Source organism: Ursus maritimus, unplaced genomic scaffold, assembly GCF_017311325.1.
Source record: "Ursus maritimus isolate PB19 unplaced genomic scaffold, ASM1731132v1 scaffold_19, whole genome shotgun sequence".
Lineage (NCBI taxonomy): Eukaryota > Metazoa > Chordata > Mammalia > Carnivora > Ursidae > Ursus > Ursus maritimus.
The window spans coordinates 50,391,126-50,409,405 of NW_024424341.1; the positions used below are offsets into that span (position 1 = coordinate 50,391,126).

General features: G+C 52.9%; 1 protein-coding gene across 3 annotated transcripts; it reads right to left on the minus strand.

Moving 5' to 3' along the window:
* Positions 1 to 683: 683 nt before the first annotated feature.
* On the minus strand, positions 684 to 14,957 carry HNRNPL (heterogeneous nuclear ribonucleoprotein L). 3 transcript variants are annotated; one of them, XM_040633944.1, is made up of 13 exons: positions 14,939 to 14,957; positions 10,475 to 10,593; positions 9,625 to 9,862; positions 9,420 to 9,505; positions 8,510 to 8,606; positions 8,354 to 8,426; positions 4,903 to 4,974; positions 4,511 to 4,791; positions 3,324 to 3,445; positions 2,834 to 3,035; positions 1,868 to 1,925; positions 1,667 to 1,762; positions 684 to 1,077 (listed from the first exon to the last, which is right to left on the minus strand). In XM_040633944.1, exons 3-13 carry the CDS (start codon positions 9,847 to 9,849, stop codon positions 1,019 to 1,021), a joined length of 1,371 nt encoding a protein of 456 aa, XP_040489878.1. In that variant the 5' UTR covers positions 9,850 to 9,862; positions 10,475 to 10,593; positions 14,939 to 14,957; the 3' UTR covers positions 684 to 1,018. The 3 variants fall into 3 exon arrangements, with proteins under 3 accessions (XP_040489878.1, XP_040489876.1, XP_040489875.1); XM_040633942.1 differs by lacking the exon at positions 14,939 to 14,957 and adding an exon at positions 12,497 to 12,769; XM_040633941.1 differs by lacking the exon at positions 14,939 to 14,957 and adding an exon at positions 12,497 to 12,769 and having other exon boundaries at positions 4,511 to 4,974.
* Positions 14,958 to 18,280: the final 3,323 nt, after the last annotated feature.

The following is an 18,280-nucleotide window of genomic DNA, read 5'->3' on the forward strand; positions in this document are numbered from 1 at the left end:
AGATCAAGTTATTGACGTCTTAACCACGTGCCCCAAATTGTTATCAGGCACCCCGAATTTATCTTTTAACTCATCGATTCCACTGCTAGGAACTGACCTCCAGATCTGTATCAGGGAAGCTGGCTTGAGGCATCTGTATGCATAGCAGTACGGTTTATGGTAGCCAGAAACTGGATTTTACCTTTAGAACCAGAGAGATCATGACATCCCCGTGAGATACTGGGCAGGGGTAAAGATAAGGAGGAAGCTGTGTGTGTGATAGGATACAGAACACTGTACAGCATAAAACATTTTGTTAAAACAAAAAAACAGAACTTTATGGGAGTGGGGAAACACACCAAAAATTGTTAAAAGGACTGGGGAGCAGACCTTCACTTTTATGTTTTATTTTGCACCTTATAAAAAAGAATTTACTTGGCAGGATGAAAGCTCCTTTTTTTTTTTTTCCCAGCACCATTTACTTTTTAAGTGACTCTCCAACTAGATTTGGCTTGCTTGGGCAGAGCCCATGAAGAACGCCACCAGCCCTCCCAAATTTTCCTCAACACACTCAATTCCTAGTAGCATTCCCAGGCTGGGCCTGCGTCTGCCCAGCGCCGGCAGCTGTGTCCCAGCCTGCCTGCTCCTCAGCAGACCAGGTGGGAGGGAAGCGGGCACACCCTGGAATCCCAGTAAGCACAATGTTTATTTTCCAAACAATTTTATTGAAATGTGCCAAGAGTACACGGGCAGCACAAATGTATGAACAGGAAAAAAAAAATCACATGTACAGTAATTTTTTAAAAAGTGAAGGTTAATCTTGGGAGATATCAGGTCCCCTTCCCCTCCCCCTCCAGACTTCCAGCGTTTCCGTTACGGTTAAGCCCACTAACCTAGCATTTAAAAAAAAGGAATACAGAACTTTTGCCAAAAAAAACCACCAAAAACAAAACAGAAAAAAAAACCCAGAACAAAAAAAAACAGCATAAAGGAAAGAGAAATGTTTTCCTGCTCAGATGGGACTCTTCCTGGGCACCTATTAGGAGGCGTGCTGAGCGGTGGAGAAACACAACTTCAGAGTGTAAGGGTATGGACCATCTGCAAAGGAGAACAGAGAGACGTTTGGCTGGGTCCCCCCTCTCTGGAGGCGCCAACTACCCCAGCACCCTCCATTTCTGCAGTTCGCCTGTGGGGATCTAACTGGTCACTGCCCAACATGAGACTTACAAACAAGCCCAATACTGAAGGCACTTCCTCTCCCCCTGCCTTCAATTCCATGGAGAATCCCATTCCCAGCTCCTCAGGTGGCACAGGGCCCAAGTGGGCAGATATTCCCCGCTTGGCCAGATCAGCCCCTTTCCTGGGTACCATCTGAGCCAGCCTCTGCAACAGAACAGTGCTGGGTGTTTACTGGCAGCTTCTGACGCACAGAACGCCAGCCCCTGGAGAACAAGTCTCAGTAACCCTCAGGCTGGCAGAGTGGGTGGCGAAAAGCAGCCAGGCTGGCCCTCCCTCCCATGGGGACCATCCGGCTAATCTCCTGGCGACCAGGTCCCGCCTGCCCATGTCAGCACCAGTGAAGCGATCTCTGGGGCCCTATGCTGATGGCAGGAAGGATGGCTCTGGCCTGAAGCCAGCCCACCATCAGGCCGCAAGGGGCACGACTACAGGACACACAGATACTCACTTGGGTTTTTCATCTGGTAATGATTCAGGAAGCCCAAAGTCTCCAGGGCATCGCTCTTGGATTCCCACTCCAGCAGCCCAGAGGAGCTGCGTTCACCTGATCAGAACGAAAAGTCAGTTTTAGGCTGACCTGAGCAGGAAGCAGGGGGCCACCCACCTACAACCAAGGAATGGGGAAAGAAGGTGGGGGCAGTTTACTCACTTTTGCCTGAGAATACTTTCACAGAAGATGGCCGTTTCACTCCCAGCTCGTCGCAGATCTGCAAGATAGAAAACAGATTCAGAAACAGGAGTATCATGTAGCAGGACTCCAGCAGCCTGCGACAGAGTACCTACATTTTTCTGGACTTTTTTTTTTTTTTTAAGATTTTATTTATTTATTTGACAGAGAGAGAGCCAGCAAGACAGGGAACACAAGCAGGGGAGTGGGAGAGGAAGAAGCACGCTCCCAGCGGAGGAGCCTGATGTGGGACTCGATCCCATAACGCCGGGATCACGCACTGAGCCGAAGGCAGACGCTTAACGACTGAGCCACCCAGGCGCCCCTGGACTTTCTAAACTTTGATCACACAACATACTAAGGTGCCCCTCACCACGACCCAAAAAAGTTTTAGAAACACCGCTCTTACTATGTTTCTACTACAGTTAACTATCACCATTACGGTAGAAACTGCTTTATAAAATCCCCATCTGGGGGTACTGGCACTAAACAAATGTTTGCTGAACCAAAGAGAACATCTCAGGCCGAACAATGTCTGAAGTCCAATCCTGCCAGTCAGCTCTCCTCCCCCACTCAATGCCCCAGTTTCCTCTGACGAGGCCTGAACAGGAGCCTCCCTTCTGATGTTATCTAGGCACAGAAGGGCCTGACTACGTGAATGCTTTGAGACTGGACTCTGTTCACCACTCTCACCCAGACAGGGAGAAACCCTTTCCAGCAAATAGCAGCCATCTTAGCTTGTCAACAATGCACAGTACAACCAACTTCACTGCGCCTAGAGCTTTGGTGCCATTCTCAGCCTGTCTGTCCTGGTCCCTGCTGCATCCCCCGGGACCCAACTCAGGGCCTGGTGGAGCCAGGGCACAATAGGTACTCGGAAAGACTAAAAATAAATGGTTCATTCAGATGCAGACGACTGTGGTGAGGGACCAACTGCACTGCACCCACCTCGAAGAAGTTCTCCTCAGTCACCTCCAGAGGGGCATTGAAGAAGTGCAGCACATTGCTAGGGTGCTGGATGCGGTTCTTGGCTGCCTGCTCTGGAGTAGAGAACCGATTGTTCCTGGATTCGCTGAAGTCTTTATAGCTGCAGGACCCGTCTTCTAGCCCGTAGGACTGCCCGGGCATGATGGCCGGTTGCTTGGAGACACTGTATGGGGAAGGGGAGCTCTCTGTCAGACCCCAAGCCCTCCTGTCTGAAGATGGTGTGTGCCTCAGGGGACATTGCTCCACAGATGAGGCGAGGCCAACATACTTCTTCCCACTGCTTCAGCTGAACGTCGGGGAGCGTTCCCGCCACACGCCACTCCTGCCCCAACAAGCACCCAGCCTTGCCGTGCTCCTCTGCTGGGCCCTTTCCAGAGTGGCCCCATTCCGCTTCCCTTCTTCCCTCAGCTCTCCTCCGACACTCCTAAGCCTGAGGAGACTAAGTACCTACCAGACGTTCAGCTTCTGCCCGAACATGAAGTTGTTGTTGAGGTGAGTAATGGCCCGGTCCACAGCATAGCCATCAGCCATCTCCACCATGGCGGCCCCTGGCTTGCTTTTCATGAATTTCACCTTGAGGAGACCAGTCGTGATCAGTGCTCCTGCCCGGCTGCCAGGGACCTTCTCCCACCCCTTCTGAGTTAGTTAAAAGCGAGGAACTCCTGGCTCTAGAGCGAGGCTTCCCTATCTCCCTCACTTGTGAATGAGGAATCAGGAGCACAGAGAAGTGCGTGTGACACACCTACAGGAAGGGCTCAGCGCACCAGGCAGTATTTTTCTCACCTCAGGACACGACCCACGAGTGCATCACTTAATGAAGCACAATAAAAACTGGGGGGGGGGGCACACTGAGAAAACAAAGCAGACACTGCCACCAACGTCTGTGAACAGATGCACACGGTCTACAGTGCGGCCCGCGATGGGAAACACCGCCGTGGGTGACAGTACTCAAGGCAGTGAACGCGGCTTGACAGAGGCGCTGAAGCCAGCTTCTCTAGCACGAAGCCCTGCTTCCACATAAAGGTCTGTGAACCTGGGCAAGCTATTTAGCCTCCATGCCTTCACTGCCCCAACTTGTCTCATCAAAGATTCTAGTTAACAAGCAAGTTGCTCCGTGTCAAGTCCTTTCCACAGCGCCTGGCGCACGGAAGGCACGCTTAACCTGCGCTACGACTGCCACTGCCGCTGACGCCCGGGCTAAGCCAGGGGCTGCGAGGTTGGAGGCCCCAGGACTCAGCTGGGTTATGGAGAAAAAAGCCACCTGGTCAGAGGTGAACAGCCACCTGTCCCACAGGCAAGGCAGGAAGGCCCAGTGTTGCCAAATCATCTTTTCTCAAGAAAATCCTCACACGATGATCTCTGGCCACAACAGACCGAGTTTTGTAAATCACAAACATTCCTGTGACGGTAAGTATTAGTACTTTTATATGAAGAAGTCCTGCTTAATGCCCCCCGATGAAGAAACAACAAAAAACCCACGGTGAGGACCAAACAAAACGTCTGCAGCCGGTCGCCTGCTTCTTTGAGTCACCCTCTCGGAACCAGCCTGCTGCTAGCCAGGCTCCTTCCCCCACCGTGACGCACAAGGCTCGGCCCGCTAGGTCTACAAGAGAAGCAACGGACCTAACAGAGGCTCACCTTCTCCACATTGCCATACAAGCAGAAGACATTGAAGACCCGATCACAGTTCATCTTAGATTGATCCAAGCCATAGACCATGAGCACAGGGCTGTCGGCGTGAGGGCCATACTCGGGTGGTGGGGGAGGGGGTGGGGGGTGCCCATACTGGGGGCCGTAGCGACTTGGGCCCCGACGGTGACCCCCCACTGGTGGGCCCATCCTTCTCCCTTCGTAGTGAGGTGGGGGGGGCCCGTAGCCCTCATCATGGTAATGGCTGTGGTACCCACCGTGGGGCCCTCCTGGGGGGTGGGAAGGAAAGAGAGGGAGGACGGGTGAGAATTTGCGCGGCGGGCGGCGGGCAGGGGCACATGAGCCACGGGAGTCCACGGAGGGGAACCCCCTGCCCTCACCATATTCTGCGGGGTGATCTCCCAGGAGAGGGGGCTGTCTCTGGCGTTTGTTAGGGTTGCTGCCAGGGTCACCTGTGGACAGAGCAAACAGTTAGAGGCTAACCTGGAACAAAGGGGGTCACCCTCCTGACTAGGGGCTAATCTCAAAGACCTTCAGTTCCTGCAAGCCTAAGGCAAACCCACCCTTCCTCATCGGAGCTGCTGGGGCCTCCTTCCTGTGGCCTGACCCAGGGTGGGCATGAAGCCCAAGCCTCAAGGCTAGAGCCCACTTCCCGTGCCCTGCCCATGCCAAGTGGCTGGTTTCCTTTCTCTAAGAAGGATGAGGCCAGCTTCTGGGCTCGCTTTCTATCCTGCCCTGGCCCAAACGGGAAGCCCAGTTCTTGGGCCGTCGGGGGAACCTGCAGAGGCTACGGAAGCTGCTACGTTATGGAGGCCAAGAACAGATTTCTGAAACAACTCCCAATAAAGGGAGAGGAATTAAGAGCAGAAAAACCACCAAGGAAAGGCAGGGCACAAAGATAAAATCTGGCCCCCAAAGTCCCAAGGTTCTAGGAGCTCTAGGCCCCACTCTCTAGGCCTCTTCTTTCTCAACCCTGGTCTTCCCTGCCACTCCCCCTTCCCTCCCCCAAGTCACATCCAACCCGAGAAGAGGGACTGTGGGAAAGGATAAGCAGGGCAACATCAGAACCAGTTCAATTGAACAGTCATATACAAGGCATCGACATTCTCAGACCCCGACAATGGCGCAGATCCACCCCAGACCCCCGCTGCAATTCATAGTCGCTACATGAATTTAGCGCTTGAGTGGCAGACACTGTGCGAAGCGCTTTACAGACATCACCGCTTCGGAAATTCCTCACAACAACCCTATGAGGTAGGTACTATTTTAGCCCCGTTTTACAGATAAGGAACCTGAGCACTCAACTTTTAACTGAGCAGTTAAAAGACACTTTGGCCCAAGGTCACAAAGCAAAAGTTAGCGGCCGAGCCAGGATCTGAACCCAGGTCTGGCTGACTCCAAAACCCAGGGCTCGAGACCACTGCCCTTTCCTGCCACCCGGCCTGTGTTTTGTTTTCAACAATCAGTCATTACAAAGATGGAAAAGGGCTACTTACAGCAGAAGTACAGAGTACAATGTCCATTTGTCACAAAAAACAAATCTGTATTTTCTCTTACCATTGGACGCTTCAACAGTGAGTTAGCACAGTTCTGAAAGATGGCGTCCCATCAAACATACACTGCGACCCTGCATCACATGGTTTTACAGTCATAAATACAAGTTACGGTACACATCCGCTACAATTTTTTTTTTTTAAGAATTGTTTTAAAAGTCAATGTTTCGATTAAATCAAAAATGGCTCACAGATGTTCTGTCCTCAGAAGATACCAGAAAGTGGAAAATAAAGGTGTATGAAGTGGGTAGTGTCCGTGTTGTCAGCTCCTCACACTGTGTGCTGCAGTGCGGTGCTTCTGGCTGTGTAGCGCTCCGTGTGCGTGTCTCCTGGGTATGAAGTGTGCCAGTGGCCCCACTATGCCCGCGCTTTGGCCTTGGGAGCGCGCCCGGTTACCCGCCAGCAGGTAACTGTGTACCTCTGAGCTGTTTGGCTGTCTGGCTTTAGGTCTGTTTTGGTTTTTTGATTTTTTTTTTGTTGTGGTTTAAGTTTTTTTTTTTTTTTTTTTTGGTTTCTGATCTCCAGTTGGTGCAGATAATGTTGGCAGCCGATGACTGCGGAAAAAAAATATCAAAACAGAAAAGAACAAAAAAAAGGCCCTCCCCAAACCAAAGGACTTAAAAAACAAAAAAACAACCCATATGGCGAGGAATGGAGAGAGGATCCTATTGTCTTGGAGGCCCATGGAATCTACTTCGGTCTATGAACGTTCTCCGAAAAGAGCGCCGCTGGCTGGCTGGGAGAGCTCTGTTCTCTGTGTTTCCTACTTCTGTGTACATTCTCGGGTTCAAGTTTGCTTGGATTTTGACTTTTTTTTTTAATGTTTAATAAGAAAGCAGTGTCTGCTGCCATGTTGCGTCTCTTTCTCTCTTTGTCTCTGTCTGCCTCTGTCTCTGTGCTTGTAGCTGTTCCTTGGAGCGCGGTGTGGTGTTCTTGATGTAGTGAGCTCAAGTCTGCGGCTGTTTCTGGGGACGTGGTGCAGGCTGCGTGTTCTGTTCTCTCCAGGAAGAGCTAGTGCTTTCTACCCTGTGTGTTGGTGAGCAATGTGCAGAGGCAGAGCCGCTGAAGTATGGTTCCCGAGGGGTGGCGAAGCACCGCCCTCACTCCAGGCCACCTCCTCAGCTCTCGTTTTTGCCCCCCAGTCTTGGGGCGGCCAGAGCTGAGAGGCATCAAAACCAATGCACAGCCAGCCCCTGCCACTAGCCCCTGCCGGTCTGCACATCTTCTATTTATGTTCCTTGGAGAAGAAATGGTTGGTTGCCATGTTTCTGTTAGCGGTCATGTAATGCCATTGCCCGCTCTGGTACATTCACTCGGTCACCAATTTGCCTCTGACCTCTGGAGGGGCGGCCAGGCCCACAGCGCCCACCGTGAGGGTCCTGGGGAAGAGTCTAGCCCACCCTGCCCACTGCTTCCCAGCTGCGAGGGCGAGCAAGACAGGCCCGCTTAGGAATGGGGGCCTTTGGCCTCCCAGGGCCCGTGAGAAGTCAGCAACCGGCCTCCTCCCTCAGCCCGTGGCCTAGTCCGACGTATCAGACCAAGACAGACAGAGATGGACGGTCTTGCTGAGGGGGTGCCGCTGCTTTTCCAAAGGCAATCCTTGACCTCTCCCTCCTATCCAAGGCAAACCATTCTTGACAGAGTCTAGGAAGGGGGTTGTCCGTTTGGGCCCCCCGCAGAGATGTTGAGTCCCCGCTACAAGGGAAGTGAGGCGTGTCCGCCCTGCTCCAATCCAGGGTGTCTCACCTCCACAAGGTCAACTTGCTCAAAGGCTCTGCTCCAAGGGTCTGGGCGCCCTCGTCACCTCCCCAGTCTGCTCCCGCCCTTCCCCCAGCAGACCCTCTGGAGAGTGGCGAGCAAAAGAACCATTCTTGGCCCAGTGAGAATGGAGAGTCAGTGACCCTAGGCAGGCTCCTAGAAGGGCAGCAGCAGAATCCATCTGGGAGCTGCTACTGGTTTATAAACCATCGCCACACCCTGTGTTCGGCGAGGCCCTGCTCCCCAACCCGTCCAAGCCTCTGCCCTGGCTCTACACCCTCGGCCACGTCAAAGGGCCCCCAGCAGCAGCTAGAACCTACACAGGCCCCCTCATTCACCCTCTCCCACTGGAGCATCTTTTCCAAGAGCTGACCGCGCTCCCCCTCCCCCACCTCCCGGCCCTCCCATGTCCACAGGGAGCCCAATGGCATTACATAACCCTGAGCCCCGGTCTATGAAGTGCACTAGTCGAGTGAAGGCAGGGCGGGTGTGTTTAGAACAAAGTGGCCATCAGGATTACCTTGTCCACTGAGATTGGGGTTTGTGTAGTCCCAAGTATCCTGATCGTTCTTGAACACATTCAAACGTGTGGGCTGCAGGGACAAGACAAAGCTTGAAATCAGCCAGGCCCCAGCTCATCTGGAAGCTGACAAGGGCAGTCATTTCCTACACCTACCTTCGCATATTCAATCTTCAGAGTGCAACAGCCCGAGTAAATGTCAGCCCCATTGAGTGAGGCCTTGGCCCGCTGGGCACTCTGCACAGAATCAAACGTGGGTGAAGTTAAGGAAAGCCCCGAGACAGGTGCTCTTTGAAAAGGGTCCCAGAAAGGGAGGAGGACGAGGGAGCACCCAAAGACCATACTGCACGTGAGCTTTGGGGTTAGTTCACCGCCCACAGTCACTGGCCACTCGCACGGAAAGGGGCTGGAGTGCTGCCCTGGGTGGACACTCACTGTCCAGAGTTCCTCTGTCATCTGCACTCCCAACCCCACCAGCTCAGAGGTGGCGGCCAACTCCCTCTGCCACCACCCCAGGCTTTGCCCAGTCCTCTCTCTCTCATGCTGTGCACTGTGACTAAACCTGCATAATCTCTGAAACATCAACCGGATGATGCTCCTGCCCGGAACTCCGTCAGGGGCTTCCCACCACACCCTGACCATGTGCTTCACAGCACTGCCTTGGATGCCCTGCTCACTGCTTCCAATGCTGGCAGTGAACTCTCTCCCCCTTGCCAGCCGTGAAGCCTTCTGCTTTCTCCAACACTATGCTCCTGCTCACGTGAGGACCTTTACAGAGACCGGTTCTTCTGCCCTGAATACCAGCTCCTATCTCCTCATGGCAACAGGGTATTACCCTGCCGGATCTGCTGGTCGCTCCTCCCCTCCATGGCACTTTAGACTCTGAGCTTTCACACTACACGCCAGACTGCTCATTAACGATCCCTCCCATCAGACTAGGGGCTCTAGGAAGGGATCTGGCACCTGGCAGCCATCAGGAGCTCCGTGATGGTTCAAAGGATGGACCCCTGCAGAGCTTTGTGAGAGCCCCCACCTCAAAGAACACCCCTTTCCCAGCAAAGGATATTCCACCATGGCCTGGACTCCATTCTTCCGGAAAATAACAATTCTCTGGACAGGACCACAAGGGTTGCAGATAGTATAAAGAACATCCTGTAAAAAGCACACAGCCAAGATGAAAGGGCACTAGCAGGTCAATCTGGGTCAGGGGAGAGGATAAGAGGAAGAGAGAGCTCACAAAAGCATCTAAAAGAAAGCCTGTTGGCACGCACCGTGGTAATGGAATAGATTGGGTTCAGGATGGTGAAGAGAAGCACACTGTTGACGCTCCGGGAGTCATCCGAGTCCCCGGGGCGGGAGATCTTCTGGCTGGTAGAGTAATTGACAAAAGCTGGGTGGCCAGCAATGTAGATCTGGTTGTCGGCTGCGTAGTTCACAGCGTTGCAAGCCCCCAACACGTCTTCAAACTCCACCAACGCTTGTCTCTTTTTAGGCATTACTACCACATAACTGGCAGAGAGAACACATGTTTCAGTCCTCGAGGGAACAGAGACAAGAGTATGACGTTCAACTTTCCCTGAACGGACTTCTCTCTCTGGACTCCTCTGTACCTCCACCATGGTTTCCTGACCTGAACACCCTGCACCCTAAGTGGCAAAACAGGCAAGAGATGTAGCTGGGGCATCACCTCCTCTGGGAAGCCTTCCTTCCTGAATCCTCCTCCCTTGAGTCAGATGCCTCCCGCGGTCTCCTGGGTTTTCCTATCACAGTATTGATCATTCTGGGTGGGCAGCTGTCTGGGAGGAGCCCAAAAGCTTCATTTGCTACTCTATGCCCCGTACCTAACATGTGACAATAATACTCGATAAATGAGAGAATGCGGGCTAGAAGCTAAAAAATCAAAGAAAAGGAAAAAAAACCAACCCCCCCCCAAAAGACATGGAACTTGCTATAACCTGACCCAAACTATAACGATAAAATCCCAGAGTGGAGGAGTCCCAGGACCTAGCCAAAGGACCCTGGGCCAAACTGGCCATGCCAGTCCCAACCAGAAACTAAGGACGCACAAGACACCAAGGAGGCGATTTCTATGTCCAAAACCATAGTCTCTGGGCGGAGTACCTGATGGGTCCAAATTCCTGCAAGGCCTCCACAAGGTCAGCTTCCACCACACCGTCAATCAAGCCCCTGATGTGGACAACTGGGGAGGCAGGGGTTTTGTGTGGGTCATCGTAGTTCTCCTGAGAAAGGAAGCAAGAACATAACTTCATTTCCTGCTGTACAAGATGGTGGCCCACTGCCCTCTGTGCTGTTGGAGACCCAATCAGATAAGAAACTTAAGTGTCACACAGGGCAGACAACAAGGGATGGCAATACAAACCAGTCACCCCAAAAGGATTTCGGGTCAGCAGAGCTCAGGCCCCGACTGGGTGGCCACTTGCCTATACCTCTTGCTGTAGCTTCTGAGAAAGGCAGAATGGAAAACAAGGCATGCCCCATACCTTACATTCCTCTTAGAATTTTTCTCTTCCCACTGGTCAAGGAAACGGGGGGAAAGATTGGGATGGAAAGGGGACAGCACTGGCAGGAAGGGCTCAAACAGTTTTCTGCTGCAGTCTTAATCACAACATTGTCTTGGAATGTTTCTTTGCCCTTTCCCTTGTGTAACAAGCCCAGCCAAGCATTACTGTTCCCACCACTCATCCCCAGGATCAGTCATGGTAAAAAAGCCCATGCATGCCGCAGAAGCTGTGAAAGCCACTTTAGTCTTTAATAACCCACCAAAATCTGTGGTGGAAAATACTGCCTAGGTTAGACTATGGAAAATCAAAATGAGAAACGTCCTTCAGGAAAAAAAGAAACTCCAACCCATATCACTAAAAACCAAGATGGTTCCCTCACAAGAAGTATCTTTCCACCCACACAGAGAGAAGCCTCTGGGAATCAGGAAGAAAGTAACTTTCTCCAAGTCTCCTGGGCTCTGGGCCCAACCTCCTGTTTGAGAGCCACCAAGCAGAAGTCCATGGAACAGGGGCAGAATTGGATTCTATTTCAGGAATGAACCACACAAACCACAGGAGGCACACCCGCCTGATGGTTACCAGCTCAGCGGTTTGGAGTTCCATAGCCCATAAATTCTAATCCCAGCCCCTCCCCCATCACTAGCTGTATGATCTAAACAAATTTACCTCAGCTCTACAAGTTCCGAAATATAATACCATCCTGTACCTCATACAAAAGATTTAATTGGAAGATTTAGTTCAAGTAGTTTTAAAACGTGTGCAACAAGGGCTGCCGCAAGTTAAAACACTAGAAATCACAGCTACTCCTGCAAATGGCTGAACAGGAGAGGAGGAAGGAGGGAATGGGCTCCACGCCAGGAGGAACAAATGGTAGTCCTTTCCGACTAAGAGACCAAAGATCTCGAATCCCTTTCAAAACGCCCACCCTCAGGGAACATTTTGGTTCACCAAACCAACTGCACCCAGTTAACCCTAGGAAATTGTAAGCAAACTTGTCATGGTTCCGAAGCTTAGTTCAATTCCCAAACGGCAAAAAAGGCCTTTCACAAGCCCCTTTCTTCCGGTTTTCAAAGCCCACAAAAATGGGGACATATTCTGTTTTGGGGGAATATCCCCAAATTAGATGAACTCCTGTATCGACACAAACCATGACGTTATAAAGATTAAATAGCGATCGGCCAGATTTCCCCACTCAGGCGCGGAAAAGGCCACCACCCACCCGTTCCCGCTCACGCGATGCCCCCCCCCCCCGCCCACGAGGCCCAAGCAGAAGTGCGCTTGCGCGTGAGGACAGTGAATTAAACGATAAAGGGGAAAAAAACGGCCCGGCCGCGTGCCCGGCCCCACACTCCAGCCCGCGGCGCCTGCGCAGTGCGCCACCCGCAGCGCGAGCTCCTTCCTCCGCCTCCCACACCCTCAGCTTTGAATACCGCGCACGCGCAAGCTCCTGTCCTCGCGCAAACCCCGCCGTTTGCCCAACGCCTGCCCCTCCCCCACCCCCGTCACGGCGTGAGGGCCTGGGCGCGTGCGCAGAGGCGCCCCCCCTCAAAAGAATACCCTCAAAGTGGAAATTTTTCCGTCCCTTCCCAGCCGTCCCCGACACCTAGGGCCCTGGCCTCACCCCGCCGCCGCCGCCCGCCGCCCCGGCTCCTCCACCGCCGCCGCCGCCGTGCTGGTCGCCAGCGTTGTCCGTCTTGAGCCGCTTAGGGGCTCGGCCGCCCTCACTGCCGCCGCCGTAGTAGCGGCCACCGCCGCCTCCGCCGCCCGCCGCCGCCATCTTCACCATCGCTCCCGACCGCCTCCGCTGCTCGTCCGGCTGCTGCCTCTGCTCCAGCCGCCGACGCCGCTTCTCCGCCCGGGGCAGCAGCCTCCGCGACATGGCGGCGCAGAACCCGCCTCCCCCCGCCTCTCATTGGGGGAGGGACACGCCCGTCACCCGCCGCCCCCACCCGATAGGGGGAGCCACTGGTCCCGCCAAGGGGGGAGGGGAAGCCTCCGCACGCCTTGCGCGCCTATTGGGTACAGCCCACGCCGTTCTGCAGACGGGCCCGCCCTCGTTTGTCTGGGACACTCCTTATAGGCGATCGCTTTCTGCCAGTCATCTGGCTGACCCCGCCGCCTTAAAATAAACTCCAATTTGATAGGTCGGATTTCTGGCACGGCCTAGCCTTCCTTGGGGCACCTGATAGGAACGACGCTCCCCACTCGCCCCGAAAAGCCCCGCCTTCTTCCCACTTTCATTGGCTTCCTCACTAATCCATCAAACCGAAAATTCTTAGTGTTCAGTCAAAACGACTACCTTCTCGCGCCACTCCGCAAGGAGAAAAGGAAACCCCCTCCCTTTTGCCTCTCTCCAGTGGTTACTGCAGATGCCCATCTTCTGCGTCTCTACCCGATTAGTCAATGAAGAGTGGAAAGGGTCGTAGGACCACCGGTCGTCTCTGATTGGGTGAAAAAGGAAAGCCCGCCCTAAGCCGGCAGGCGTTCTTTTGGTGCAGTCTAGGAAGGGATCCGAGGCGAGAGCGCAAGCGCAAATAGGCTTTCAGGCGTCTCTGGAGGCGGGGCGACCCTCTAAACCAGCGGAAGCCTGGCGAACCCGAAGTCTTTATTGACATGCTGTGTGTGGTGCTGGGGGGGTGTTATAGCGAGGCAGAGGGGCAGCTGCCAGTGCGGCTCTGTCCCCACCGCTATAACGTATTCTTTTCCACCTCGAACACCCACAACGCCGGAGCAATTTTAATAACCCAAACTCAGCCCTTTCAGTAGAAAACTATTTGCCGCTGCCGAGGGTCTTCGGACCCTGTCAAGTTCGCCGGCGTCCTTTCACCGCTCCGCTCCACCTCTAAATGCAGCCATAAGAGCGCCTTTCAGTTTGCACAAAGGGAAGGACCTTTCATGCACTTCTCGACCTCTGCCCGCCCTTCCATCTAGAATCCTTTGTCCATCACCCCTCCTGCCGGAGGAATCAGTCCTCTTGTCCGCCCAGCAGTCTCCACTCTGAAAAGCCTTCCTTGTCCCAACCAGTCCCGACCCTAGCCTGCCGTGTGGTATTCACGCGACAGCCCTGATCTCTGCGGCTCGTCACAGTCTCGTGACTGTCTCTTTTCCGGCGGGGAAGTCCTGTGTGGGTAAGGGAGCGGTGGTCCCTCCCTCAGCCTTAACGAGGCTGGCCCCCTACCAAGCACCAGGCACAGCACCCGGCACAGCGCTCGCGCTCTGCAAAGGGGAGTCCTGCTGTTCTGTCCGCCGGGCCTGCCTTCCCTGGGGACGGGGTAGGTAGACCCTGAAGATAACGCCCTCCCTCAGTCTCTAGGGTCCAACGACGCCCAACAGCCGGAACCTAGGAGCGGGGCCGGGGGCTGAACCAGGATCCCGCGTTACGGGGCTGCCTCTTGGAGATGGGAGGGGAGACACTGCACTTAGGACAGAGTCGTGAGAAATAGGGGCGACTCCCCCAAAGATGCTTCGGAATCTTCAAAGGGGGTTCCCGAAATAGGATCCCTCGTGGAAACTAAGTTTGAAATGGGGTCAGTGGCGCTAAGACAGTGGGACAGGACTGGTGGGTTCGCAGATTTGGGGAGATAAGAAAGTTGGAAGCGGGCTGACGGGAATCTAAATCAGTTCGCGGTCACGCTGGGAAGATCCGAAAAGGCAGGCGGAACACAGATGGGGGGCGGCGCAGTGCCTTCGACACGTGATCCGTGCGACGGAAGGAGGCGGGGCGGGTCCCACTGAAGGGCGGGGTCGCGAGGTCCCGACGTCAGAGGAATGCGGTGGGGGGAGGGGGGAGAGGGGCCCCTCCCCTCCCCGCCCCCGCGCCCGGCCCGTACGCCCCTCGCGCCGACGCGCGCTGCCGGGACGCCGCGGAACGGTCTTCGGCGCGGCGCGTTCAGGGTCGCTCGCCCGCCCCCTCGCACCCACGGCGGGCGGCCCGGCAGTCGCGTTATCTGCACCGCCGCGCTCGCGGCTTTCGCCCCTCCCCCACCCCTTGCGCTCGGGCGGCAGGCGGTGCCTCCCACCCACCCCGCGCACCCCTCCCCGACCCTTCGCCCCCAGCCCCTACCAGCTCGGCGGCGAGCCTGGCCGGCCGTCCGGGATCGAAAAGAGAGCAGACACTGGGAAGTTTTGGGGGAGGGAGGGGCGGGCCTTAAAGGGACCACGACCTCTTTTCAGCCTGGAAAAAAAATAGGGGGTGGGGTGAGGTGGGGGGAGAGATCGAGAGTTGCTCGGCGGTTGAATGGAGGAAACAATGCCAGAAAGGAATGGAAAGACTGATGCACCGTTGCGTTAGGGCTCCGCGTCCCTTTTCCCCAAACACCCCAACCCCTCATTCCACCGCCCTCTTTCCATCTCGGAAAGTCACGCAGTTGTTTGGCAGTCACGCCTCATTCCTCCTGGTCAGCCAAGTGTTGTGTTAGTCGAGGTTAATGTTGGGGTGCACATTGTACAGATGGGGAAATGGGCTCAGGGGACTCAAGCGGCTAATCCAGGATCCCCCAGCTTGTAAGTGGCCAGAATGGGATTGGTCTGCCGCTAAAGACGTGTCAGCACCGCACTGCAGTACCTGTTGTGGTTATGGGGGCTGCAATATGCAGTGCAGGGTAAGGGCGCAGGCTCTGGGGCCAGACTGCAGAGTTCAAGTAGGGAGCCTGCGCTTACCAGCTCTGTGGTCTTGGAAAGTGAGTTAGCCTTTTGGGGCCTCTTTTTTCCTCATCCCATAGGAGTATGGTAATGGCACCTGCCTTTTTTTTTTTTTAAGATTTTTTATTTATTTATTCGACAGAGTTAGAGACAGCCAGTGAGAGAGGGAACACAAGCAGGGGGAGTGGGAGAGGAAGAAGCAGGCTCATAGTGGAGGAGCCTGATGTGGGGCTCGATCCCACAACACCGGGATCACGCCCTGAGCCGAAGGCAGACGCTTAACCGCTGTGCCACCCAGGCGCCCCCAGTATCCCTTTTTTTTAATGGTAACATTTCTTTTCTTTTTTAAAAATATTTTATTTATTTATTTATTTGAGAGGGAGAGAGAGAGAGGGGAGGGAGCAGGAGGAACAGAGGGAGAGGGACAAGCTGACTCCACTGAGCATGGAGCCTGACACAGGGCTTGATCTCATGACCGGTAGATCATGACCTGAGCCGAAATCAAGAGTCAGAGGCTTAACCAACTGAGCTGCTTAGACACCCCTAAAATTTCTTTTAACTAAAAAATATTATATTAAAGGACAGGGCGCCTGGGTGGCTCAGTCGGTTAAGCATCTGACTTTGGCTCAGGTCATGATCCAGGGTCCTGGTATTGAGCCCCACAGCCCTGAGTGCTCCCTATTCAGCTGGGAGTCTGCTTCTCCCTCTGCCCCTCCCCTGCTCATATGCGCTCGCTCTTCTCTCTCTCTCTCTCATGCGAGTGTTCTCTCTTGCTAATAAATAAAATCTTTTAAAAATATATTAAGGGGCACCTCGCTGGCTCAGTTCATAGAGCATCTCGGGGAATGTAAATTCAAGCCGCATGTTGGGTGTGGAGATTACTTAAAAATAAAATCCTAGGTGCCCCTGGTGTTTCAAAGAGAATGTACATTTTATTGCATTAATTATTAAATAATAAACATTATTATGTTTATTATTTCCTTCTTTTTGGGTTTTTTTTTCCTGCTGTTCTTTTTCAAAACGTCTTCAATTGAGAAAACTCATCAACTCAAAGCGTTTCTTCCTTCCCAATATAAGCATTTGAGGTTATGACTTCCCCTCTTCAATGCTGATTTAGCTGCATCCAACAGTTTTAAATATTTTGTAATTTCCATTCTAATTTCTCCCAAACAGATAGGGTTTTTAGGTATCTTTTTGTTGTTGTGGATAAAATAGTTACCAGTCAGTACATTTTACTTTTTGTAAGATTTCACCAAATTACCCTCCATTAACAATTTTGAGTTCCCATCATTACTATATAAAAATACCTATTCCCCCACTATCTCAAAAACACTGCAAAATTTCTCTTACATTTGCATTTTCTTAACAATCTAAGTGATAAAAACTGGTTTTAATTTACATTTACTTTATATTTACCTTACTGAAAGTGAGTCCTCTGTGTGTGTGTGTGCGTGTGTGTGTGTTCACATGCCATTGGAATTGTGGGGATAAAAAATATTCCAGGCAGAGGGAACAGCAAATGGGAAAGCCCTGAAGTGTGACTGGATGGAACAAATGGTGGCGTGTGTGAGAGGAGACAGTTCAGAGAGGTGATGGGGGCAGGTGTGTGGCATGTAGTGGGATACAGTGGGGATGAGGACTTTGGCCTGAAAAAGGAACCATGAGAGGGTATAAACCCCAGAGTGACAGAGGGTTGGCATGCTGACCCTGAGGTGGCCGGTGCATTTGGTTCACGTTGGAGGTCACTTGTTTGGAGGACACAGTGCATGGGTGGCTGGAGGAAGCGGAGTCCGACATGCCAGCAGTGGGATGCGTGTGGAGCCCTGGGCAGTTTCCCTAGCTGACCAGATACCAGGGGATCCTGGCCATGGTCTTCAGTGCATCTATGTGGTTCTGGATTCTCTGGTGCCTTGGGTAGGACTCAGAGGCTGTGCTGGGGCCTTTCCATATCCAGGTCCTTTCCAATAGATCCCTGCAGAATTAGGTATCCTTCCTGATGATGAAGACTGAAAGTGTGTACTCAGCTCTACCCAAGAGCCAGGTGAGAATTTCAAGAAATTACGAACGTCATATTTGCACTAAAGTTGTAAATGAGGGGCGCCTGGGTGGCTCAGTCAGTTAGGCATCCGACTCTTGATGGCAGTTCAGGTCTTAATCTCAAGGTTGTGAGTTCAAGCCCTCCACACCCAGTGTGGAGCCTATTTAAAACAAAACAAAACAAAACAAAACAAAATTGTAAATGAAAGTGTTTTGGTCAAGAATGAAAAAAAAAATGACAAGATCAGATTTTTAAATTGTTTAAATTTTAATTTTTTATTAAATATTTTATTTATTTGTCAGAGAGAGGGAGAGAGAGAGTGCACACAAGCAGGGGAAGCGGCAGGCAGAGGGAGAAGCAGACTCCCCACTGAGATAGGAGCCGGACAGGGACTCAATCCCAGGACCCTGGGATCATGACCAGAGCCAAAGGCAGGCACTTAACTGACTGAGCCACCCAGACGTCAATAATTTTTATTTTTTAAAAAATATTTATTTGTCTGAGATAGAGCATGCATGCGCAAGAGAGTGAGCGAGAGAACACGAGCTGGGGGAAGGGGCAGGAAGAGAGGGAGAAGCAGATCAGGGAGCCAAACCGGGGCTCGATCTTGGAACCCTGGGATTATGACCTGAGCTGAAGGCAAACACTTAACCAACTGAACCACCCAGGTGCCCCCAGATTTTTTTTAAAGTAACACTTTATCGAGATATATTTGCACTTTTAAAG